The sequence below is a fragment of the Nansenia antarctica genome, assembly GCF_963989245.1.
Source record: "Nansenia antarctica genome assembly, chromosome: 2".
Lineage (NCBI taxonomy): Eukaryota > Metazoa > Chordata > Actinopteri > Argentiniformes > Microstomatidae > Nansenia > Nansenia antarctica.
In genome coordinates, this window is record NC_137675.1 from 46368821 (window position 1) to 46394277 (window position 25457).

The 25457-nt window shown below is 44.2% G+C and overlaps 2 protein-coding genes across 2 annotated transcripts; both read right to left on the reverse strand.

Moving 5' to 3' along the window:
- Window positions 1-3935: 3935 nt before the first annotated feature.
- Window positions 3936-5243, reverse strand: LOC308150188 (actin-1-like; the record flags this gene model as incomplete). The annotated part of the gene is made up of 1 exon (XM_080523047.1): window positions 3936-5243. One exon carries the CDS (start codon window positions 5241-5243, stop codon window positions 3936-3938), a length of 1308 nt encoding a protein of 435 aa, XP_080379173.1.
- Window positions 5244-11795: 6552 nt separating this feature from the next.
- On the reverse strand, window positions 11796-21056 carry LOC308176047 (fructose-bisphosphate aldolase A-like). Its single transcript, XM_080550642.1, has 8 exons — window positions 20986-21056; window positions 19890-20008; window positions 17220-17486; window positions 16235-16395; window positions 15573-15656; window positions 15042-15216; window positions 13579-13778; window positions 11796-12319 (listed from the first exon to the last, which is right to left on the reverse strand). The coding sequence occupies exons 2-8, from the start codon at window positions 19999-20001 to the stop codon at window positions 12224-12226; spliced, it is 1095 nt and encodes a 364-aa protein (XP_080406768.1). The 5' UTR covers window positions 20002-20008; window positions 20986-21056; the 3' UTR covers window positions 11796-12223.
- Between the last annotated feature and the right edge of the window lie 4401 nt (window positions 21057-25457).

The following is a 25457-nucleotide window of genomic DNA, read 5'->3' on the forward strand; positions in this document are numbered from 1 at the left end:
TTCTCTTAGTCCTAATTATTTTCAGTTTAATACACATCATTGAGAGATTGAAGTATCCAGAACTGGAGGGTAGACACTGTTAATACATGTTTTTGTTCAAAGCTGTTACTTAGATGGTTTACTCATGACCCAAGAAGACCAATATATACGTAAAGTTGAATGTGACATTCTTTTGAAGTGAAATAAATGTATTTAAATTAATTGCATTATTGTCACCATGATTTTGACATTCCAACCCTGCAAAAAAAGATGTTCTTGCCAGTGACATGTTGGTCTATCAGAAAGCAGAACTATCCGTTGTGTTTTTTTTTTACTAAGTTGCCCGTGGCCAGATTAATTGTCTGGTTAAATAAATGTTTAAAAAAACATACTTTCAAGAGGGATATTGGACTGAATAACAGAACATTCATGAGAAATAAAATGCCATTTGTGGCCTTATATAATATAACTATGTTTTTATGTGATAGTTAGACTTTTTTTTTTTTTTTTTTTTACTTATTAGCTAGTAAAAGTAGAAAAATCATACTGAGGGACAAGTCTTCTTTTTTTTTTTTTTTTTACAAGATGCTTTGCACAAAAAAGTGTTTAAAAGTATTAGTATTTTTTCTTTTTTTTAACTACTTAAGTACTAAAAACAAAAAACGAAATATAAATGTATTTGTATGTTATGAGGCATATATGGAAACCACATTATACAATATTTTATTGTTTATTTATTGTTTATTCAGATTTACAGAGCAGTCGGTTTTGTTGGCACATTTTTGTATAATGAACCTTAAATATTTCCATTTATTGGTATTTGCTTATCACAGCCTACTGTGGATCCACCGCATCATCCTACAGATACACCGCATCATCCTACAGTCATTGTTGCAATTATTTAGGAAAAAAGCCCCACTTATTTTTTGGCCATTTTAGATATGGATATGTGAAGGGAAATACTTCCCTGTATGCCCATCTTTTCATTTAATTACCCCCAATGAATACAACAAAGATATTCTTTTCCAAAATTAGGGTTGACATTTTGAAATGATATAACAAACCATGCAGTCAATACTCTTCCTCTTCCCCAGGGTTTATCCAGCCCCGAGCTCACAGCTCCATCGTGGGGGGAGAGGACGCTCCAGAGGGCCGCTGGCCGTGGATGGCCCACCTTAGCATCACCAACGGCATGGGCTCCTGGTCATGTGGGGGTTCCCTGGTCACCGAGGCGTGGGTGCTGACCGCTGCACACTGCGTGGACCCGTAAGAGTACACATGAGTGCATACAGTGAATATGTTTAGATATATTTAAGTGTCAAGTTGTGTGTTTGTCTGAAAATGTTTCAAAAACTGCTTTCGTGCATATGAGTGTGTGAGAAACTCTGTGTGTGTGTGTGTGTGTGTGTGTGTGTGTGTGTGTGTGTGTGTGTGTGTGTGTGCACTCCAGCCAAGACACGGCACAACTACTACAACAACTAAGACACCCATTGTAACTGTTTGTTTTGAATGCAGTAAAGGTCTAAAGATGTGTTGGGAACTCCTGGTGTGCGTTTACAGTACAGTGTGTGATTTACAGTACAGTGTGTGATTTACAGTACAGTGTGTGATTTTTCCAGGAGAGACAAACCCCTCGGGAAGCAAACCCTGATGCGGCTGGGCACCCTCAACCTGACAGGGAGGTCAGAGGTTTATCGTTCTGTATCTGCTATCGTCGTCCATCCAGACTACAAGGACAACGGTGACAAGGGCATTGTGAACGACATTGCCCTGATGAAACTGAACCAGAGTGTGTCCTTCTCCCGCCTGGTGTCCCCTGTGCCCCTGCCCAGACAGGGGGACACTTTTAAACCTGGGTCAGAGTGCTGGGTCACTGGCTGGGGCAAGATCACAGAGACAGGTGAGCAGAGCCATAGCATGGACACATGTACACATGCATGTGCGCGCGCGCGCGCGCACACACACACACACACACACACACACACACACACACACACTATTATGCTATTGTTAACTCTTAACAGGATAGTTCACCCCCAAATCATATATGTTTTGTCTAACATATATATATGCCCTGCGTAGGTCGAGTGAAGCATTTATTCTTCTTTCAGCTCTACACTCTATACAAAGTTTGGATTTGAAATCAAACAAAATACTATATTGGTTTCACCATTTAGAAATTACACTACTTTTTATGTATAGTCCCTCATTTTCAGGACCATTATATCTGCACAAGAACAGTGTGACAAAATCAACTGGAGAAAGCAACTAAACACCTGTTCTACAAACCCAAAGTTCTGGTTGGAAGATTAGCTTGACTGTGGAGTCACTTCTATGCCTTCTCAAACAACCAAATGCAGCCCCAACTTGTGTACAATAGTGCCCAATGCTGGTTATGATTCTGTTCAAGAAATCATTGATTCTCGACTAGGCAAACAAAGAATAAAGTGCAACCTTACATGATGGAACCCATCATTGATTACAGACAACCTAACAAGTTCCCTTGTCTCCACGGCCAATGATGTAACTTGACCCACAGTTGCCAAAAAGTGCAAAAGCCAAATTCTTTCCCACAGTCGATGTGGCCAATGGCATCGGGACATTAAAGGTCCCACCAGATGATCGATGATTGTCTCTTTTTCGCTTGCAAGTCGTCAATACACTTTCAACAGACTCGCCAGCAGAATTCCAGTTTCTCTTGCACCGTGCAATACCAGACATGGCCACTACAGGCAACCTCATTTATGCTGATGATATTCTTTTGAGGGGTGAAACAGGGTCCCTCACCACCTCAAAGAGATTGATCCTGTGCTCCGCCCACTTGACACAGTGGGCATCTCCACCAGTCACACAACGCCTTGGCAGGTCAACTAGATACCTGGAGCTCCAGACCTCTGGCCTGGTGTCACTGACTCAACCCTTCCTCTGTGTGACGCAACTCTGAATTTGCCTTTACAGCATCGCTACTTCGTATAAACAGCTGCCAAAACATGCCAATGGAGCCAATTGGCAAGCCATTGCCAATGGCTGCTCCTTTCATCACAAGGTATATTTACAAGCTTGTGTTGGTAAAATTTCAAGATGTCACTATAGCCACCATTTACACTGCCTATCAGTTTGTGGCTGAATGTGACAGGGTGACCCCTGATCTTTTGACCGATCATAAAACTTGACCTAAATACCTCCTCTTGTCAGAGAGTATACTACAGGGCTGTCACAAGACATCCCTAGAGACATGTGGACTCAGGACTGACGCAGCCACGTCATCTGGCAATCTAAAAGTCCCTCCCCAGAACCGATCCACGAGATGGAAAGGACAGCTGTTTGCCACAACAAGGATCATGTCTTAGGAAAGCATCAATTACCACCAGCTAACTGTAGCCAAAAAGCTAAACCACTACTGCGAGATTGAAGTACCAAACCATCACAACTGGCTGCCACAATACAAATTGTATCCAGTCTCGTTTCATTGACGGGTGCTTCAGGGGTACCAGAGTTTTTGATTGACGGGTGGTAGCTTGTGCTAAATCGACGGCAAAAGTGTGGCCCCCTCTAGTGGTTGTTGTTGCCCTGCTTATGCATTTTATTTTATAGTTTTTTTGATAGGGGGCCCATGTAATGTGTAAATAAGGTACTGTAAATAATGTAAATTATGATTTTTTTATAGTAAAAGATACACACACAAAAAAGAAAGGAATATACAAAATAAATGCATTATTATGATTAGTGTTGTTGTTGTTGTTGTTGTTGTTGTTATTGTGTGACCCAACTCATGAACAGTAGGCCTAATTGAAGCATACTCGAAACTTTAGTTTAACATAGGTGGAGGTAAAATGTTATTTCTATTATGAAATGGACAAACAGGAGTCAGTCTGTGGTTAAAAGTCGTTCATTTCATTATTGCCATCTTCCTGCGTTCTTACTCATCCACAGAGGTACCTTTTATAACAGAACTTTTAGAAACAATGTCGGTAAACGCCGGAAACTCCCTTCTCCTCGTAGTCCTTCCTCTGCATCCAGAGAGCCTGGAAGGAGGACAGCGAGGCGAGGATGGAGCCTCCGACCCACACAGCGTTCCTCCTCTCCGGGGACGCCATCACCGTGGCCCCGCCGCCCGGCATCATCACATCCAGCTCACTCTGCAATCGCTCAGCGAAACCGCGGAACATGGTGCATCCTCCGCAAACCAGGATGTTCTGAAGGATATCCGACTTCAGCTTGATGTCGCATCTGTTGAGACAGTTCATGACGGCGATGTGAAGACCGGGCTGGCGGGAGCCGAGGAGGCCGGGCTGGAACAGCGCCTCCGGGCAGAGGAACCGCTCCTTCTCCAACGAGACGCACCGCCCGTCCGGGAGTTTATACTCCATCACGTCGCTCTGGATCCGAGACAGCTCCTTCTCCACGTCTGCGGCCACGTAGCAGCACGTAGCTTTGATGTCGTCGAATCGATCACACGGAACGCTTTTCCCGGCCGCGGTCAGTAACTTGTGGAGGTGCAGGTCGAGGCTGCGGCCCCCGTACTCCATGCGGCAGGTGTACACGGGCAGGTAGCAGCCGTCGGCGACGGGCACCACGTAGGAGTGTCCCTGGCCGCTCGCCACGACCAGACCGCTGGTCCTCCCGTAGGAGTACATGGACAGCACCGCCTGGTTCTCGATGTACATCGCCGGGCTACTGAACCTCTCGAACATGACCTCGGCGAGCTTCTCCCGGTTGGTGGTGGGGCTGAGCGGGGGGTCGCTCAACAGCACCGCGTGCTCCTCGCTGGGGACCCCCAGCGCCCGGTACGCGTGTTCCCACAGCGTCTCCATGGCGTCCCATTCCGTTATGATCCCGTTGTGGACCGGGCGGACGTGTAGGAGGTCCGGTTGGTGCCCAGGTAGTTCGCTCCCCACGAAGCCGCGCTTGTTGTTGCAGCCCGACCGTCCTCCCGGGCGCGTAACACCGACGACACTGGGGATTACGCACGAGGGCGCCTCGTCTCCGGCGAACCCGGCTTTAAGGTAGCCGGTACCGACATCGATGATCACCGGCCGGGTGGACTTGACGAGCACCTCCCGGCTCGGCTCCGCTGCCTCCGGGGCCCGTGTCAGTGGGTTTGGTGCACGGGGAAGTTCGTTGGGAATAGACCCGGTGGTGTGTTTCGTTTTGGCGGACTTCTTCCGATAGCTGTCGTCGACCCGGATCAACTGGGCCACGTTTGCGGGACCTGCTGTGGGAAGGATGGGACCCACAAACTCGTTTGAACCGTCGCTGTCCATGTTTTTTTTTTTTTTACCTCATTTCACAATTTAGGCTGCTGACTGAATGTCTACAATCTCCACTCAGGTTATCACCTCTGTGACGTGGCCTTCTAAAACTCGTAATAATAGTGTATTGCGTAATTTGGAACTCGCCTAATAATGCACTTATTTTGTATAGATAAACACATTCCATCGAGAGAACAAGAATAGAGATTGAGAAATTAAAAGTAAAACCAAAGCACAGCCAGAAACCACAATAAATATTGTTTATAAAGGGCGCAAGGGTTAACCTAAAATTTGCTACACATCTGTCATGGCACTGTCTCAAAAAGCACACTAACTTTGAGATAGACTAACAATGACTGCCATATATGGAGCTATTTTAGTGCCATCAGAAATTGAATTGTATTTGACAGATTGAATTGAATATGAGCACAAATTGAATTGTATTTCACAGATCTGAATTGTATTTGACAGATTGAATTGAATCTGAGCACAAACTGAATTGTATTTGACAGATTGAATTGTATTCAATTCAGTTTTCATTATTTTAATTCAGTTTTCAAATTCAGTTTCTCTAAATACAATTCGTTTTTTCTCAAAATACAATTCAGTTCTCAAAATACAATTCAGGTCTCAAAATACAATTCAGTTTTTCTCAAAATACAATTCAGGTCTCAAAATACAATTCAGTTTTTCTCAAAATACAATTCAGTTTTTATCAAAATACAATTCAGTTTTAGAGGCACTCATCCGGGGACTCTGGGCTAGGTAGAATAATAGAGCACCGATTCTAACTCCCATCCCTCCCATCCGACGTCGTTATATGGAGAAAAGTAATGAAATAGGCAATGTGTGTCCTTTCAGTCTGTCTCCAGAGCAGTTACACGTCATCTCCCTGTCATCAGAACGATCACGTCCCCTGTTGGGTGCTAGAAGTGTAGAAGTTTGACTGGCAGTCAATGTAAATTTGTGGTCTTTGCTACTTTAATCCAATAAAATAAGAAAACTGTATCGCTTTTTAGATATTAGGATCTCAAATCCGATGGCCAGTCAGGCAAACAATTATATAGGCCTAGTGTCGTTGCCGATCAATGATCGACGTCGTTATATGGAGAACATTTATGAAATAGGCAATGAATGTGTGTCCTTTCAGTCTGCCTCCATCCATGTGGATGAACCACCCAACGCCTGAGGTGTTGTAGGGGGGTAGCCTATTTAGTATAACAGGCTAATGGGTTTATTGTGAGTTTACTTTGATTGTTTGTTTATTGCCTTGATCACCGTATTGAGAAGTCATAATGGGGGGTGATATTGCAAGGTAATTTAAGCACCTGCGCATCTTGCATGGCGGTAGTGGAAGTTGTACTCTCAGGAAGTAGAGCCGCTGTTGTGCCTTCTTGATGATGGCTGCTGTGTTGATCTTCCAGGACAGGTCATCCTGTATGTGCACCCCCAGGAATCGGAGGGTTGAGACTCTCTCCACGCTCCCTCCATCGACGAGCAGGGGCTGGACCTCAGATTTTTTCCTCCTGAAGTCCACGATGATTTCCTGGGTCTTTGACTGGTTCAGCAGCAGGTTGTTAACCTTGCACAGCTTGCCCAGCTGCTCCACCTCATCCCTGTACGCCGCCTCGTCCCCCCCCTAGATGCAGCCCACCACGGTGGTGTCGTCTGCAAACTTTACGATGGAGTTGCTGGGGTGGACGGGGGTGAAGTCGTAGGTGTAGAGGTTGTAGAGGATGGGGCTTAGCACGCAGCCCTGGGGGGACCCAGTGCTGAGTCTGAGGGCTGTGGAGGTGTGGGAGCCCACCCGCACCCTCTGGGGGCGGTCAGACAGGAAGTCCTTGATCCATGCACATATAGAGTGTGATAGTCCCAGGTCTAGTAGTTTGGTCACTAGCCTGTCTGGAAGGATGGTGTTGAAGGCAGAGCTGAAGTCCACAAAGAGCATGGATGTGGGAGTAAAACTGAATTGTATTTTGAGAACTGAATTGTATTTTGAGAAAAAACGAATTGTATTTAGAGAAACTGAATTTGAAAACTGAATTAAAATAATGAAAACTGAATTGAATACAATTCAATCTGTCAAATACAATTCAGTTTGTGCTCAGATTCAACTCAATCTGTCAAATACAATTCAGATCTGTGAAATACAATTCAATTTGTGCTCATATTCAATTCAATCTGTCAAATACAATTCAATTTCTGATTGCACTAAAATAGCTCCATAGCCATAGCCCTATTTGCATACGTCATCATTCATGGTACATATCAATTTGCATGTGTAGCATGTGCATTTTTCGAAGTATGAACTTGCCCATCACAAACTTTGCAGTGACTGGTAAGCATCAGGGCCGGCCCTAGGACTTTTGTGGCATGAGCAAGATTTTCAATGTGGCCCCCCACACACACGTTTTCTTTGTGGTGAACACCAAAACATTCTGCACCTAGCATAGGAAACTGTCTTAGGCTGTCGGGCTGTTCATTTGAGTTTCACACTGTAGCTCATAGGTGATATTACAATATTCCAGCTATTTGATTCACTGATGACGTGACATGTATCATGTGCCACATCCATTCGAGCACTTTGAGTTGCAACGCTTGCAGGAAAAGTGCTATACAAATAAAGGTTATTATTATTATTATTATTATTATTATTATTATTATTATTTGCTGTTGCCGGTGAAAGTTTTCAGTCATCAAACCCCCTTTATTCATTCATTGCATCCCTCATGACTTTATTATTGTTTTTATATTTCTGTTTAGTTAGTTAAAAAATAAATATATATACTGTATATATATATATTCCTTTGTATTTTGATATTAATAATGAATACATTAGTAGACTTATATCAATACTTCCTACAGATAACATTATGGCATGTGATAGATTAGGAAATAAGGATTTTTGGGTGAACTATCCCTTTAATTCCAATCCATAACTTTTAATGTCATGGAATTCATGTGTATAAAAAGCCAATTTTTCAATAGCAGTAGAATCACAGAAGGAAGAACTGGTTCTTTGTTCTAATTTCTCTCACCCACGTCTCCGACCTTTTCCATCTCCTTACACCCCCTCTCTCTCTTTCTTTCCCTCTCTCTCTCTCTTTCCCTTGTCTCGCTTTCTCCCATACTTCCAGCGACACTGTCTGGTGCTAAGACGCTGCAGCAGCTGAAAGTTCCTCTCATGTATCAACACAGCTGTAAGGCCCTATACCACTCTGTCAAGATCACTGCTGCCATGCTCTGTGCAGGCTACCTTGAGGGAGGGAAAGACGCCTGCGAGGTGAGTCCTCTTTCTGAACCCCTCAGTGCAATATTACCAGTATATACAGGTCAAACAAATACATAATTATCCAATCCAACATTCGCAGTAGAAACCTGTTAGGCGAGGAAAATGGACATGTTCATACTCAATTATCCCCACCCATTGATTGCTGGAGACCTGCTAACTGAAACTTTACTGAATGAAATGTCCAACACAGCGTCCAAGACAACAAAACGTCATGGTGCACACCTTTCAGCAGAAGCAAATTGTATATGTGCTGCATAAAATAATGTACATGCAATATTCATGCATGTAGTATAACTATACTATCTGTGTCACTTAACAGGCTATAGAAAGTCAACACACCCCTTCACTTTTTCCACATTTTGTTGTGTTAGACTCCATTTAAAATTGATAAAATAAATAAAATTGCCATTGGCATGGAGGACAACATGTACATGTACCCAGCAAAATAAATCCACTATCCACTAATCCATTATCACTCGCAACCCCTAGTCATAACCATAATCACCTGCTGTCTTCAGGTGCCTACATGCATTTCATTATTGTTTAATTAATTATTTCATTATTGTTGTTAATTATTGAATGTGGAATGGCTAATTTGCCCACTCCCCTTGACCTCCTAGCAACCCCATTTTACAGCTCTGCCTATATTGTTGAAAAGTTTTTGTTGGTTGGAGCAGACGACTCACCTTGAGGTGATACCAAATGACCATAATTGTCTTTGAACATGGTTTTAGCTGTTTAGTGGGAGCAAATTGGAGCCCATAGAGTCCTACACATACTTTTACGAGTTAAATACTTGTATTTACGTTTGTGTGTTTCTTTTCTACTTCACAGGGGGACTCTGGTGGTCCGCTGGTGTGTCGCTCTGCTGGCAGGTTTGTCCAGGTGGGACTAGTGAGTTTCGGGAATGGTTGTGCCAGGAAACGCTGGCCCGGGGTGTACACCCGTGTCCAGAGCTACCGGGGCTTCATTCAGAAGACCATTCTCCCCGATACTGAGGCTTCTACTGAGGTCTAGGCTGCCCGTAGTCCTCCCCACTCTCCATCGCACTCTCTCTCTCTCTCTCTTTTTCTGTTCAATCACTTCAAGGGCCTCTCTTATTGATACGTTTATTATTTAAGTTTTATTTGCAGTTTTTATTATTGAACTGAATATGCTGTAACATGGGACTTTTGTCCATATGCATTGCTTGTTAAACCCTCTCTTAAAGAAAATGATTTCTTGATTACTGTGTTGACTTATGTTTAAATAGCCAACCTGTAGTAAAATCTGCAAGTATAAACCCCTTGTGTGTGTCAGATGATTTGTATTCAATTTTAGTACTCTAATACTAATAATATGGATATTAATTATTCGCCCCACAATTGACAGATACAAATTAAATTCTGTATCAGACTTTGTAAGGTTTTACTGTGAAGCCAATAGTGTGCTACCTACAATGCCAACATGGGCCATGGCCTTGAGAGAAAGGAGTTGATAAGCACCTGCTTCCTCACATTTATTATGTCCCTTTCATTATTTGACTACAGCAAGAAATACTATGAATCTCCAAGCCTTTTATGACCCTTCATGCTGAGGTCAAAGCAACAGAGGCCTTAACGGACGCACCTGGGGCACACTCACGTTGACAGCAAGTGTAGTCAACTTTGTTCTAAGGACAGAAATAATCTGATCGGTTTAGGACAGATCCGATTGGTTTCTAAAAAAGTGGGTGGAGTTTAACAGATGCGCAACTTTTGAAAACATGGCGGAGGTATGAAATGAGAATCTTGTTAATAAAACTTTGAGTTACGTAATTGTTATGAAATGTTCGTTTGGGTCAAGATCACAGGCCATAATGACAAATGTCAAGCACAATAGGTAATACAAAAATAAATAAGTCTTAATTGTCCTAGGGGCAGCCATTTGAATGGCTCCCTCTTTGGGTCAAGATCTCCTAGTGTCCTAAGGGCAGACTTCAAGCACAAAAGGTAATACAGATATTATTGCCCTCTATGAGGCTGAGAAATCTGAAAGAAACTATCATAAACCTTAGGCTTGCCAACAACAACAGTTTGGAACATCATCCAAAAGAAGAAAAACACTGCTGAGCTCAGCAAACTCAAACGTCCTGGTAGGCCGAGGGTTAGACTTCTATAGTGGATGACCGAAGAATGCTCACCATAATTAAGACAAAACCCCCAAACGAGATCAGGAACACTCTCCAGGACGGTAGGTGTGAATGTGTCAGACTACTTATCTGCAGAAGACACCAGAAGAACTAAAGAGTCTATGACAAGGTGTAAACCACTCGTTAGCAGCAGAAACCTTATGGCCAGATTAGAAAAAAGTACATACAAGAGCCTGCAGAGTTCTGGAAAAATGTCTTGTGTACAGATGAGACAAAGCTTAATATGTACCAGAGTGATGGCAAGTGTAAAGTGTAGAGGAAAAAAAAGGAACTGGCCAAAGTCCCCGGCATACCACCTCATCTGTGAAATATGGTGGAGGGGGTGTCGTGGCTTGGGCGTGTAAGGCTGCCACTGGAACTAGCTCACTTGTCTTCATTGACAAAGTAACTGCTGATGGCAGCAGCAAGATGAATTCTGAAGTGTACAGAAACGTATTGTCTGCTGAAGTATGAGCAAATGCTTCCAATCTCATTGGATGGTGCTTCATCATACAGCAAGACAATGACCCCAAACATACTGCCATAGCAACTAGGGAGTTTTTCAGGGCAAAAGAAGTTGACAATTCTCAAACAACTGAAGATGGCTGTAGAGGCCTGGCAGAGGGTCACCAGAAAATATACCCATCATCTGGTGGGGTCAATGGGTCACAGACTTCAGGCAGTTATTGCATGAAAAGGATTGTCGACCAAATACTAAACATGAGTGCTTGAATTGGACATTATATGATTTCTTCCAATACTTTTGGAGCCCTGAAATAGGAGGGGTATTTAGAAAATGTTCTAAATTATGAAACCAATCATGATAGATTAAAAACATTAAATTAAATAGTAAGTAAAGCTTTATTTATATAGCGCCTTTCGTACATGAAATGCAACTCAAAGCACTTTGAGGATCTCTACTTTGACTTTAATTTAAAATCCAAACTGTTGGGAGTATAGGACTAAGAAGTATTTTGTTAGTGCTCTTTGTGCACTTGTTTGACACAGAGAGTATTTGATGAGAATACAGGAAATACAGGAAACTGAAGAAAACAAAACAAAACAAAAAGCATCTTGTGAATAGGATTCTTTATTAATTCGTTTCCAGTGTACAGTAGGCTATATAATCCCATACAATAATAATATACTTTACAAGGTCTTCCTCCGGTGGTTGTTTCAGTAGAGAAGAAGGCACATGTACTTAGGAATCATCAGGATGACGTCAAACAATGACATGGGAGGGGTGGAGCTCTGCACAAAGAGGGAGGGGCTAGATATCACAACTGAGGGGATGGGGGGGGGTGGATGATTGCAGATTCTTGCAAAACACATTCAACTCCCCTGCACTAGACAATAACATAACCGTGAGTCCACAAGTCCAAAATAAACCATATATTAGTAATGGGGAGGGGGGTGAGGAGGTGACTGTGGAGGGGTTTCTGGGAGGAAAGAGTGGCAGAAATAGACCCCCCACAGGTCTATTTCTGTGGCTGGGCAGAAAAGGTTGGGAATGGGAGGTTGTGGTCTGTCGTTGCAAAGGTGGGTTCACCCTTAGTAGGCGTGGTTGGCCACGAAGAGAGAGTCTCCGCCGGCGGCGCCCTTGTCTCCAGAGGACACGTACTTGCCAACGCAGGCCTGGCTGTTGTTCTGTAGGAGAGAGAAAGAATAGAGAGAGAGAGAGAGAGAGAGAGAGAGAGAGAGAGAGAGAGAGAGAGAGAGAGAGAGAGAGAGAAAGAAAGGGAGAGAAAATAAGTGTGTGAGAGGGTAAGGAAGGGAGAAAAGGGGGAGGGAGGAGAGCATAGAGGCGAGAAGCACGATAGATAGGATGTAGAGAAAGACAGAGAATGAGAGGGGGTATGGAAACAGAAAGAACAGAAAGAGAGATAGAAATAGAGGGTGAGAAAGAAGAACAAAAAATGTAAAAGCAAGGATTAATACAGAGTGTTTGTATCCACATTCAAGGACAGACAGCACCACTGTTGAACTTTCTCTTGCTAACTCTTGGTTATGGGTCAACACTTACCAACGGCCTTACTTAGGTTTTATCATAGTGTCACCTTTCACTTAGTCACAGTCACTGTCCTGATCTCCAAGGACTCTCGCGGTCATGCCCACGGATGTCAGCTTGAACTGACTAGTGTGCGGGTAGAACGATAAACTTGAACTTGCACACAGTCCTGCACATGTACACACTCCTAGCAGGCTTTAGAGTCGACTTTCACAATGTTTACACCCGTGGAGCAGCTTTTAGGAGCATGTTCTGGTTGTGGTTTTATCTGTCCATCCAGCCATCTAACCATCCATCCCTCCCTCCCTGTTCATATCTGTTGGGAAAATGGGGCATACAAGTCACTTTTGTGGCTATATTCTGGTTGTGGTTTGACATCTGTATGTCCACCCAGCCACCTACATCCATCCATCCACCAACATCCATCCATCCATCCACATCCATCCATCCACCCACATCCATCCATCCACCTACCCACCCACATCCATCCACCCAGCCACCTAACCACCCACATCCATCCACCCAGCCACCGACATCCATCCATCCATCCACCCACATCCATCCATCCACCTACCCACCCACATCCATCCACCCAGCCACCTACCCACCCACATCCATCCATCCATCCACCCACATCCATCCACCCACATCCATCCATCCACCCAGCCACCTAACTACCCACATCCATCCATCCATCCACCCAGCCACCTACCCACCCACATCCATCCATCCACATCCATCCATCCACCCAGACACCTACCCACCCACATCCATCCATCCATCCAGCCACCTACCCACCCACATCCATCCATCCAGCCACATCAATCCATCCATCCAGCCACATCCATCCATCCACCCACATCCATCCCCCCAGCCCCCCCTCCCTCAGCCAGCCTACCAGGGCTCTCTTGATGAACTCGTCCTGGCAGGCCTTGCCGTTCTCCTTCTTGCCCCCCCAGGCCTTGAGGGCCGAGGCCTGCAGGGCGCGGCCGTAGGAGAAGGTGAGGGCCCAGGGCCGGTGCAGGGGACACTGGTTCATGGCGTTCAGGTTGACAGAGGCCTCCTCCTCACTCTGGCCACCGGACAGGAAGGTGACGCCTGGGGAGGGAGGGAGAGAGGGAGGGAGGGAGGGAGAGAGGGAGGGAAACAGAGAGGAGAGAGGATAAGGGGAGTGTGGTTGTGTGTGTGAGTGCGGACAGAAATGTGTGTGTGGTGTGGACACTGGTGTGTGTGCATATGCACATACACTCAATGGCCACTTCATTAGGTACACTTTTTCAACTGCATGTTAAGGCAAATATCTAATCAGCCAATCACATGGCAGGAAATCAATGCATTTAGGCATGTAGACACGGTCAAGACAATCTGCTGAAGTTCAAACCAAGCATCAGAATGGGGAAGAAAGGTGATTTAAGTGACTTTGAACATGGCATGGTTGTTGGTGCCAGGTGGGCTGGTTTGAGTATTTCAGAAAGTGCTGATCTACTGGGACTTTCCCGCACAACCATCTCTAGGGTTTACAGAGAATGGTCAGAAAAAGAGAAAATATGCAGTGAGCAGCAGTTCTCTGGGCGAAAATGGTGGTGGTGGTGTAATGGTGTGGGGGATATTTTCTTGGCACAAATCAGCAACTGCGTGATGTCAATATGGACCAAATTCTCCGAAGAATGTTTCCAGCACCTTGTTGAATCTATGCCACAAAGAATTAAGGCAGTTCTGAAGAAAAAAGAGGGGGTCCAACCCAGTACTAGCAAGGTGTGCCTAATAAAGTGGCCGGTGAGTATGTTTTGTACTGTATATCATTGTAAGTGTGTATACATATTCTGTATAGTATCTATGTATGTGTGTGTAGATATTGTGTATAGTATCTATGTATGTGTGTACATATTGTGTACAGTATCTATGTATGTGTGTAGATATTGTGTATAGTATCTATGTATGTGTGTGTATATTGTGTATAGTATCTATGCATGTGTGTACATATTGTGTATAGTATCTGTGTGTGTGTGTGTGTGTGTGTGTGTGTGTGTAGTATCTATGTATGTGTGTGTGTACATATTGTGTATAGTATCTATGTATGTGTGTACATATTGTGTATAGTATCTATGCATGTGTGTACATATTGTGTATAGTATCTATGTAGATATTGTGTATAGTATCTATGTATGTGTGTACATATTGTGTACAGTATCTATGTATGTGTGTATATATTGTGTATAGTATCTATGTATGCATGTAGATATTGTGTATAGTATCTATGTATGTGTGTGTACATATTGTGTATAGTATCTATGCATGTGTACATATTGTGTATAGTATCTATGTGTGTGTGTGTGTGTGTGTGTGTGTCCTTCCTCTCACCAGGCACGGCGGGGGGCACAGTGCGACGCAGGGCGGTGACGGTGGCCATGGCAACCTCCTGGGCGGAGAACTTGTGGGAGCAGGAGTGTCCGGCGGTCACCATGTTGGGCTTGAGCAGGGTGCCCTCCAGGTAGACGTGGTGGTCAGACAGAGCCTTGTACACGGCAGCCAGGACCTGACGACACACAGGGGGGGGGCAGAAAGGGGAAGAGGGAGGGGTTGGAGGTGGAGAAAGAGAGAGAGAGAAGGGGCAGAAAGAGAGAGGGAGACAGAAAGAGAGAGAGCAGGAGGAGGAGGAGGGAGGAGAGGGGTAAGAGAGGGAAGTAGTTAGGATTTCACAAAGTGCACAAATCCATGAGTTTGTCAAGCTGCCAGAATTTGGAATTTGGATTGTTCTGAGCTGACTCCCCTTGACAGGCTGTCATTGCAAATGTCCTTAATTGACTAACATGTATAAGTATAAAACATTTTCAATCTAAAACATGTAATAACAAAAAAAATAATAATAATAATAATAAACCCGTCACTCACCTTCTCGGTCACGTACTGGCAGCGCTTCAGGTCATGGTCCCCGTCAGGCAGGATCTCAGGCTCCACGATGGGCACGATGCCGTGCTAGGGGAGGAGGAGAGGAAGAGCATAATGCCGTTGCTAGGGGAGGAGGAGGAGGAGGGGTGGGGCATGGCAACGACCGTGGCCACAGCAGACAATACGCCTTAACTTGGCACGGTCCGTGCCCAGCGTATCAATTGCCGCCAGTGTTGGTGCTCAAGCTACATTTGGGTCACGTTGCTGTTAACTCCGTCACTGCCACGAGGAGCGGCCTACAAGGACTAGAACTTCTTCTGTGAATGTATGACGGAAATCAACCGTGTCGGAACAATGACTGTGTTTTCAGATGAGAAATTCCTCAAATCAAGACACGGATGAGGTGAGTTTGAACTGTTAGGGGGATTAGGAGGAACGTGCGCCAACTCTACTTTGTATGTGTGTCCACACTTTCAATGTCCACACGTGTGTGTGTGTGTATCTGTCTGTCCACACGTGTGTGTGTGTGTCTGTCTGTCTGTCTGTCTACACGTGTGTGTGTGTGTGTGTGCACGTGTCTGTCTGTCTGTGTGTGTGTCTGTCTGTCCACACGTGTGTGTGTGTGTGTGTGTGTGTGCGTGTATGTGTCTGTCTTTCCCTCTCACCATCTGGCAGATGCTGGCGTAGCGGGCCAACACGTTGGCGTTCTCGATGATGGCCAGATTAGAGGGGGTGTTAGGGGTAATCTTCAGCACGCAGCGCCACTTGGCAAAGTCAGCGCCGTCCTTCTTGTACTGGGCGCAGCGCTCGTACAGCCCATCCAGACCTGAGAGAGAGAGGGCAGATTGAGGAAGTAGGTATGGATTACAACAAGTCAACATGAGTTTTTTTTTCCTAAAAATGTCACAACTTACTACTACTATTGCATCATCAACACACAGCTGCTACAGAGGACCTCAGGATGGCACGTTCACCACAGAAAACCCAGCCAGCTGAATCAAAATGGATTCAATTGAACTGATTAAATCTAACTCATCTCATTTTAAGAGACACACAGGTAACTCAATACAATTTGGAGCAGGAGTGGAAGGGACTTCTCAACAATCTGCATTGAAAAAGGAACCAAGCTCAATACTGAAGGTCTAATACCACCAGTTTTGAAATTGTGAGACAACAAGCGATTCATTCCTGTAAATAAGTAATATGGCCAGTCTCCCATTGGTTGACATTGACCAACTTAGAGGGAAGTCCCCTCCATTTCAAACCTCTCTGGCACTAGCTCGCTCTGTGATAGGGCAGTAGTGGACATGTTTGTAGGCCTGTTTTCTCCACCTCTACCACCCTCGCCCCCTCTCCTCACCCTGGTTAGTGTCTCTCCTCCCCTCCCCCCCTCTCCTCACCCTGGGTGGTGGTGTCACGCCTCCCCTCCCCCCCTCTCCTCACCCTGGGTAGTGTCTCTCCTCCCCTCCCCCCCTCTCCTCACCCTGGGTGGTGGTGTCACGCCTCCCCTCCCCCCCTCTCCTCACCCTGGGTGGTGGTGTCTCCCCTCCCCCCCTTTCCTCACCCTGGGTGGTGGTGTCTCTCCTCCCCCCCCCCCCTCTCCTCACCCTGGGTGGTGGTGTCTCCCCTCCCCTCCCCCCCTCTCCTCACCCTGGGTGGTGGTCTCTCCGTTGGTGCCGGCCAGGGGGACGACGCCCTTGTCCACCTTGATCCCGACCACCATGCCGCGCTCCTTGATGAGCTGGGGGAAGGGCTTGCCGTCGTCCGTCTTCTGGTAGAGGGTCTCGTGGAAGAAGATGACCCCCCCGATGCAGGGCTGGACGCGGTCGTCAGCGGTGAAGAGGAGCTGGCGGTACAGCCGGCGGTTCTCCTCCGTGTTCTCGGCGTTGATGCCCTGGAAGCGCTTGGCCACGCTGCCTGGAGGTGTGAGGGGGAGGGGGGGGAATATGTTTTTTGTACATACCAGCTCAGTGGCCTTGCGGTTACTGTCCCCACCCTGAGATTGGGAGGTCGTGAGTTCGATTCCCCGGCCGAGTCATACCAAAAACTATGAAAATGCTACCCGATGCCTCCCTGCTTGGCACTCAGCATTAAGGGTTGGATTGGGGGGGGGGTAAGACCCTGCGACATACCAGCTTCATGTCCAGGGGGGTGTACTTGTACATCAAGCCGCCTCACGCTACGGAAACAGGAGATAGGCTCCTGCCGCCTCAAGGCCATTAGGCTCGAGAACCGTTGGTTCTCATTGCTACTTACTTACATTTATACATACACACTATACAGATTTTATACCCTTTAGTTCCATCAGTCGTATTTGTGGTGTATCCTGCAAATGTATGGGGTGGGGCTTATGTATATGGTGCAAAACATAGCATGTTATAATCATTATACTTTATCGGCACAATTCTTGGCTCTAGACACCCCACAAATATGTATATGAAAAACTGGTTTGAGGTATAACATTTTAACAGGTGCCATGCTAGCACCAACGGCTCCATTCACTGGCACCATGGCCTCGGTCGACAGGGTTCTAGATATTCTTACTGAAAAAATACTGGCGCTCATTTGGGGGTTGGTGAAACATTGAGTGACAGATGACATTTCATGACACCCTTTCTCTAGACGTTACATTAGGGGGATGCATAGCTAGGATTGCATCTATTCAATGCTTTTACTTCATCACTGGGTAGAAATATATATCTAACCCCTCAAAAAGTGGAAAGAACTACAGTACAGGCCAAAAGTTTGGACAAACCTTCTCATTCAATGTGTTTCCTTTATTTTCATGACTATTTACATTGTAGATTCTCACTGAAGGCATCAAAACTATGAATGAACACATGTGGAATGATGTACTTAACAAAAAAGTGTGAAATAACTCTAAATATGTCTTATATTTTAGATTCCTCAAAGTAGCCACCCTTTGCTTTTTTGTTGTTAATAAAATATATATATATATTTTTTGTTAATAAAATATATTATAATAATATTAAATATATATATATATAACAACATATTATTATTAACACATATTATATTTAATATTATTATTATATATTTTATTAACAACAAAAAAGCAAAGGGTGGCTACTTTGAGGAATCTAAAATATAAGACATATTTAGAGTTATTTCACACTTTATTGTTAAATACATAATTCCTATGTGTTCATTCATAGTTTTGATGCCTTCAGTGAGAATCTACAATGTACCAAATAGTCATGAAAATAAAGGAAACGCATTGAATGAGAAGGTGTGTCCAAACTTTTGGCCTGTACTGTATAAGAACACAATGAAAACCATCTATATTTCCCGTTGTATTACATACTTCTTTCATCCCATGAATCTAGGACGCCGACATGGAGAATGTAATTCGGTTGTTAAGTCTGACGTCAAACGTGACGTTTAGCAATTTCCGGGTCCAAACCAGAAATTCCCTGCACCAGAGTACCAGTGTACTACAGCGGTAGAATGACAGTTAAATCGTTTTTTAGACTCGGATCTATTCATACAACAAGGGACACAGCACTTTCCTGTTTTCCCATATTTGTCAGCGTCTTTGAGCGCTATGTAAATATAATGAATTATTATTATTACCGCAGCATTTCGAAGAGAGCGCCTCAGCCAACGTTGGACCCGGAAACACGTCACGACTTAACAACCGAATATGATTCTATAGATCATCTCAGGACATCACCATGGGAACAGGAGTGCGTGAGATGTCGTCACGTTCCCTTTCCACCGATAATATATACTTTTAAAATATATTTGGCAAGACTTTGTCAATACAACTGAGAATGGGTTTGTGCCTGAATATTTTTCGATCAACTCTTTATCATATATTAACATTTTTTTATGACTGTCCAGTACATTGTTCTTACAAGTTGCACGAGTTATGTCATAAGGCTGTCTTCCGTCATTTTGACATCCTGGCGTAATGCGAGGGCTACAGGGTTAGGTTATGGATTTATTTCATTTCACCACAGATGCAGATTCATATCAGTCTTGGTGTGTAAGATTAGAGGGACAGTCAATGTCCATCATGTACATACAGCTCCGCCTAACATTATATTGTCATTGTAACTAACACTGTTAACTCTATCATCACTTGTTAAAGTATCTCTGATGGCTTTTGTATCTCAAACGAACACCTCCCAGGCAGTGGGGAAGTGCTCGTGACATTTACGTTACATGCCACTGTCCACCATTTTGACTGAGAATTGATTATATCATGGATCTGAAAGAGAATACAGACAGCAGTGGTGATGCCTGTGTTTGATTTCTGATCATCTGTGTGCGTGTGCGTGTGTGTGGTGCCCATACCTGTGGACTCATCTGCAGCAAGGATTCCCTTCCCGGGAGCCACAATCCTCTGAGCGATGTCACTGAGCTCCTTCTTTTGCTCAGGAGTGAGGAATGGGTAGGAGTGAGGCATCCTGACACTGATGGAGAGAGGGTGCAGAGAGGGGGGGAGAAAGAGAGCGAGAGAGAGAGCGAGATGGAAAAAGGGAAAGAGAGACAGAGGGAGATAGATGCAGTGTTACAAAATATGATAATTGAGACAGGATTATCCAAGGCCTATCTGGGACAAACTTACTTTCAACATCAAGGCCTGGGCAGGGGTGGACTCAGCCCACCAAAACGTGCGTCTTGCCCACCCAATCAGTTTAAAACATTTTTTTTAATGAATTGTTGATATACCGGGGCGTGTTTGAATGTTTAATCTCATATTTGTATTAACTGTAGCCAGGTCTGTATACTATCTATCTATTTAGCGCGCACGTTGGTCATGTCATGAATTGCGGTCCTGACCCCCCTCCCCTTCCCAATTTCATCCTGATGCAATTTGTCTGGTACATTGGGAAGCCTGTTGCTAAACGCTCGCCATCAGTTGAGACGAAAAAACTCACACATTCTAATTTCGACCGTTAAAACGACGACATATCACTATTTCTAGGATACACGTAATTTGTATCCAAATGCGTATCTTCCATAGCTCGGTGCACTCCGATTTTTTTTTGCCATGCCGTGCGTACGTGAGGGATTCGCTGGTGTTCATGTGGGCGTGTACAAAATGTTCTGTTCGTATTATAGGAGCGTTAATGTAGTATTGTTGTATTATCATCCGCGCAGTTTACATAATATGCGCTTTATTTTATGGCCTGTACAAATAAGTCCTTGCGCACGGACGGTACTTCCGCGTGTGTCCTTGCCATTGCATCCGAATGACCTTGTATTGCACTGGGAGTTGCCGGATAACAGATGACACACTGACTGATGAAACAATTTTAGATTCTAAAATGAAAAGCTACACCATATTTTACAACTGCAAGATGAAAGCGTAAAACCAATGAATAGTGTCTAGTAATAGTAAATAATGTCTGCATTGTTCATATAATGATAGATGTTTAAAACGTACCAGTTTTACTGAGCGGTAGAGGAGGAGGCGGTGCGTTAAGTTGCAGTAACAGGCAGCAGAGAGGAATGTCTCGTATTGTTAAAATTTAATGTCAAGTGATAGAGGGAAGTACGGTGGGACATCAGCCCCAGCCGTGTCGTCGCGAGGAGAATGTCCAATCAAAGAGCACTTTTCCATATGATAGGCACAGTTTCCGCCAGTACGTGCGTCCGAAGGCGTGTTCGTGTGGTGTGACGGAAGAGAAAGAAGGAGTGTTTTGGGGTATCGGATGGGAGAATTTTGTCATACTGTAGCCTACGTGACGGATCTCACATGCAGAATGCGTGTTCAATACGTGCACGTAACACAAGCCCCGGTTTAATGGCATGGAAATGACTGCTGCGGCTCTGCCTCGTGAATACATCCCTTACAGCGACGGTCATGTTATTTCCTTTGAATGACAAACATAACACATGAACATTTTCATGATCATTCCTCACTGACAAATCAAGTCCAAATCCTCCTAATTGGGCATACTCAGTCAGCTCCATGTCACAATCATCATCATCTGCACTCTCTCTCTCCTTTGTATCTCTGTCTATCGTCTGTGTGCTCAAAATAGCAATGTGCAATGTCACCTTGTTACCATTCAGTACTTCATTGTGTAATTCTGCTCTCTTTCTCTCTCTCGCTCGCTCTCTCTCTCTTTCTCTTTCTCTCTCTTTCTCTTTCTCTCTCTCTCTCTCTCTCTCTCTCTATGGTGAGTAGCACAGGAAATGTGAAATGGTTCTCTGATTCTCAACCTCCCCTGTGCAACAAGTTGTTAGGGTTAAAATTCAGCACAATCTAACACATTGTAAGAATGTTTTCTAAAGCCCAGACTCTCTGAGGTCGATTACAGTAGGTGACCTTCCTCTGGTGCAGTCAGACCATCAAGTTACATAATCTGTCCCAACTGTGCTGGAAGGACAACTGATTGCTTTTTCGAGAGAGAGAGAGAGAGAGAGAGAGAGAGAGAGAGAGAGAGAGAGAGAGAGAGAGAGAGAGAGAGAGACTACTATATACAGTATACAGTCATGTGAAAAAGATAGAACACCCCATGAAAACCATTGTCTTTTTCAACAGACATTTGATCTTCAACATTGAGAGATGTAGGTAGTATAACTAAACAAATACAACTGAACAAATATTTGTTCAAAATGATTTGTAAAATGTAATAGAAATGCAATTATCTTGTGAGGAAAAAGTTAGGAAACCCCAACATCTACATATTACTACTTAAAATGCCTAAAATTACAATCAATTACATCAGGTGAAAATAATTAGAACATTGTTAGAGAGGATTTTGGAGGAGCCTGTCTTATTTAAACCTCAGACATTTTCTTTGGTTTGATCTTGATTGTTGAAGGGAGTGGTATCACCATGGTGAGATCAAAAGAGCTTCAGAAAGAAGGTTGGAGATGCATATGAGTCTGGGAAAGGATTTTAAAAGATCTCCAAACAATTAGAAATCAGCCATTCCACTGTCCGGGAAAATAATTGATTTCAAACAACTGCCAACATGGCCAGGCCAACCCAAGAGCAGATGTTTAAAGTGTTATGACACGGGGGCGAGGGAGCTCAAGGACACGACACCGGAGGCAGAATACAGTGTTAGCCCCGTAGGGTATTTATTTACAGTGCAGGTGGGTGGAAACACAGATGATGAGTCCGGAGGTTTCAGCCTGGCGGGCTGGGGGTTTCAACCTGGCGGGATGGCGGTAGTGGTTGGCATGGGCTGTGGAGGAACAGGAAAGCAGGGTAAGTCTCCACGGTAGGCCAGTACATAAGATATCAACGAATCACAAGAATAGGCACAAGAGCAAAGTTCATAACTAATCACAGAGGATACTTGCCAGGTCATTCTTAGGGAAGAACTGACGATGACTGAAGGGAGTCCAGGGTAGATGTAGCCAGAGGGTTAATTGGGAGTGGAGACAGGTGTGTTGGTTTGACTGTGGCTGGATAACCCTCCAATCACCGGGAACGAGATTCACCTGCGGCGGAGAGCACGCTGTGCTCGAGTTGTGGGGGCGGGTGCTCGAGCTGTGGGGGCGGGGGAGGGCGTGTGTGACGGCCCAGCCGTAACATAAAGTCTCCAACAATCCTAAAATGTCATCATGGGACTTACAGATAGCCACAGTTCATGTCAAAGTACATGCATCTACCATCAGAAAGAGACTGCACAAGTTTGATTATCATGGGAGGTAAGGAGGAAACCCTTGCTGTCCAAAAAATCCCATCAGGGCAAGACTAAAGTCAGAGAACACCTAGACAAACACCATGACTTCTGGAACAATTATGCTTTGGACAGATTAATCCAAAGGTAAATTATTTGGGCACAGTAACAGAAAACATGTTTAGTGCAAACCAAAGACAGCATTTGGGCACAAGAATGTTGTCTTTGGTTCTCATGAAGCATGGGAGAGGAAATGTCATGGTTTGGGGCTGCTTTGCTGCAGCAGGGCCTGGCCAGCTCACCATCATAGATTCCACTATGAATTCTTTGTTATGCTGATGATGTCCAGGTCTATCTGCCACTAAAATCTAGAGGAAAGGCTGCACTTCAGCCATTGCTCAATTGCCTGACTGACATCAAAGCATGGTTGAGTGCTAACTTCCTCAATCTAAATGAGAGCAAGACTGAGATAATTCTCTCTGCCAACACTTCTCTAGGCCCTTCTGTCGATGCTCTAGGTCCCCTTGGCTCAAACATCTGCTCATCAGTCAGAAATCATGGAGTGATTTTTGACAGTGACTTCAAATTCACCAAGCAGGTCTGCTCTGTGGTCAAAAATAGCTTTTTTCACCTCAGACTCCTTGCTAAACCAAGGGCCTATCTTCCACAGAAGGACCTAGAGAAGGTGATCCATGCCTTCATTACAACCCGGCTGGATTACTGCAACTCTTTGTATGTTGGCATTGACCAGTCCCTGCTCCGTCGGCTGCAGCTAGTTCAAAATGCTGCAGCTCGACTACTCACTGGTACAAAGAAGCATGACCATATTACACCAATCCTGGCTTCACTCCACTGGCTCCCCGTCCGCTCCCGCATTGATTTTAAATTACTTTTAATTGTATTTAAAGCACTGAACGGGCTGGAACCCCCATACTATTGCGCCACCACACTTCATCCAGAGCCCTTAGGTCAGCTGAGCAACTGCTTCTGGAGGTCCCCAGGACTAAATTAAAACAAGAGGGGATAGAGCCTTTTCAAAACAAGCCCCTAGGCTCTGGAATAGTCTCCCCCTCCACATCAGATCCGCCCAGAGCATTGAGGCTTTTAAAAAACTAGTCAAAACACATCTCTTCTCCCTGGCCTTTGACCTGAGGTGAGCCTGCCTTCCCGACACTGCACTCTTTGCACTTTTATTTGTATTTCACCTTGCTTTTAGTGTATTTGATCTATTTTATCTGTTTTCTTTAATCTGCATTTTATCTCTTTTATCTTGTTTTTCTCTTTATCTTTTTATCTGTCAAGCACTTTGGGCGGCTGTTGTCGTTGTACATTTTGTTCTTTATAAAAAATAAACGTTACGTTACGTTTTTTATTGTATCAGAAGGTGCTTGAGGAAAATGTGAGACCATCTGTCCAAAAGTTGAAGCTGAAGCGGTTGTGGACCATGCAACATGACAATGACCCAAAACATTCCAGTAAATCCACCACGGAATGGCTCAAGAAAAAGAAATGGGGAGTTCTGTAATGGCCAAATCGAAGCTCAGATCATCACACAGCTGAAATAATTCAGCATGGAGGAGTGGGAAAAACGTTCTCCCAGTCGATGTCAGAGACTGGTAGACAGTTATAGGAAACGTCTTATTTAATTGTTATTTCTGCTAAAAGGGGCAATACCAGCTATTAAGGTCCTAGCTTTTTCCTCACTAGGAATTAGCATCTTTGTTATTTTTTTGTTAAATAAATGATAACAAAGTTACATTTTCATAATTTTTTGTTCTATTACAAATTATACATCACCTTTATGTATAGATATTGTTTGAAAAAAGATCAAATATTGATGTCCATATTTCCTAAAAAAGAACTACATATTTCATTACTTTTCTTACACATGACTGTATATACCCCTCAAAACCACCACCCACTGAGAGGCCATACACATCTGCTGGGTCGAGTATTCCCTCTACATTAATATCCTTACTGTAATACGACAACGTACAAAAGAAGAAATTCAAGAAGTAGGAGGTGAGAGTTTACTTTTTATTTTTTATTTTGACTGTAGCCTATAATATTCAAATGAATCATCTCTTATATAATTATTTGTAACTCCTTATTACATTATCTGCTCAAACTGAAAATAATCCAGCAGTGTCCGTAATATCATTTGTGGAGCAAGTAATGTAACAACAGTTGCCAAACTACTTTTAAAGTAACTGAATGGTATTGTAAGGCCTTCATAGGTTTACAGTTACAATAGGAAGAATTGACAATGTTTTGG

Bases quoted from the DNA above. Each gene is read 5' to 3' on its own strand.
- LOC308176047 (XM_080550642.1), bottom strand. From the start codon at position 20,001: ATGCCTCACTCCTACCCATTCCTCACTCCTGAGCAAAAGAAGGAGCTC. The intron at 17,487-19,889 runs GTATGGGCACCA...TCACACCTCCAG, and splicing joins TGCTGCAGATGAGTCCACAG to GCAGCGTGGCCAAGCGCTTC. The intron at 15,657-16,234 runs GTGAGAGGGAAA...CTCCTCCCCTAG, and splicing joins ACGCCAGCATCTGCCAGATG to CACGGCATCGTGCCCATCGT.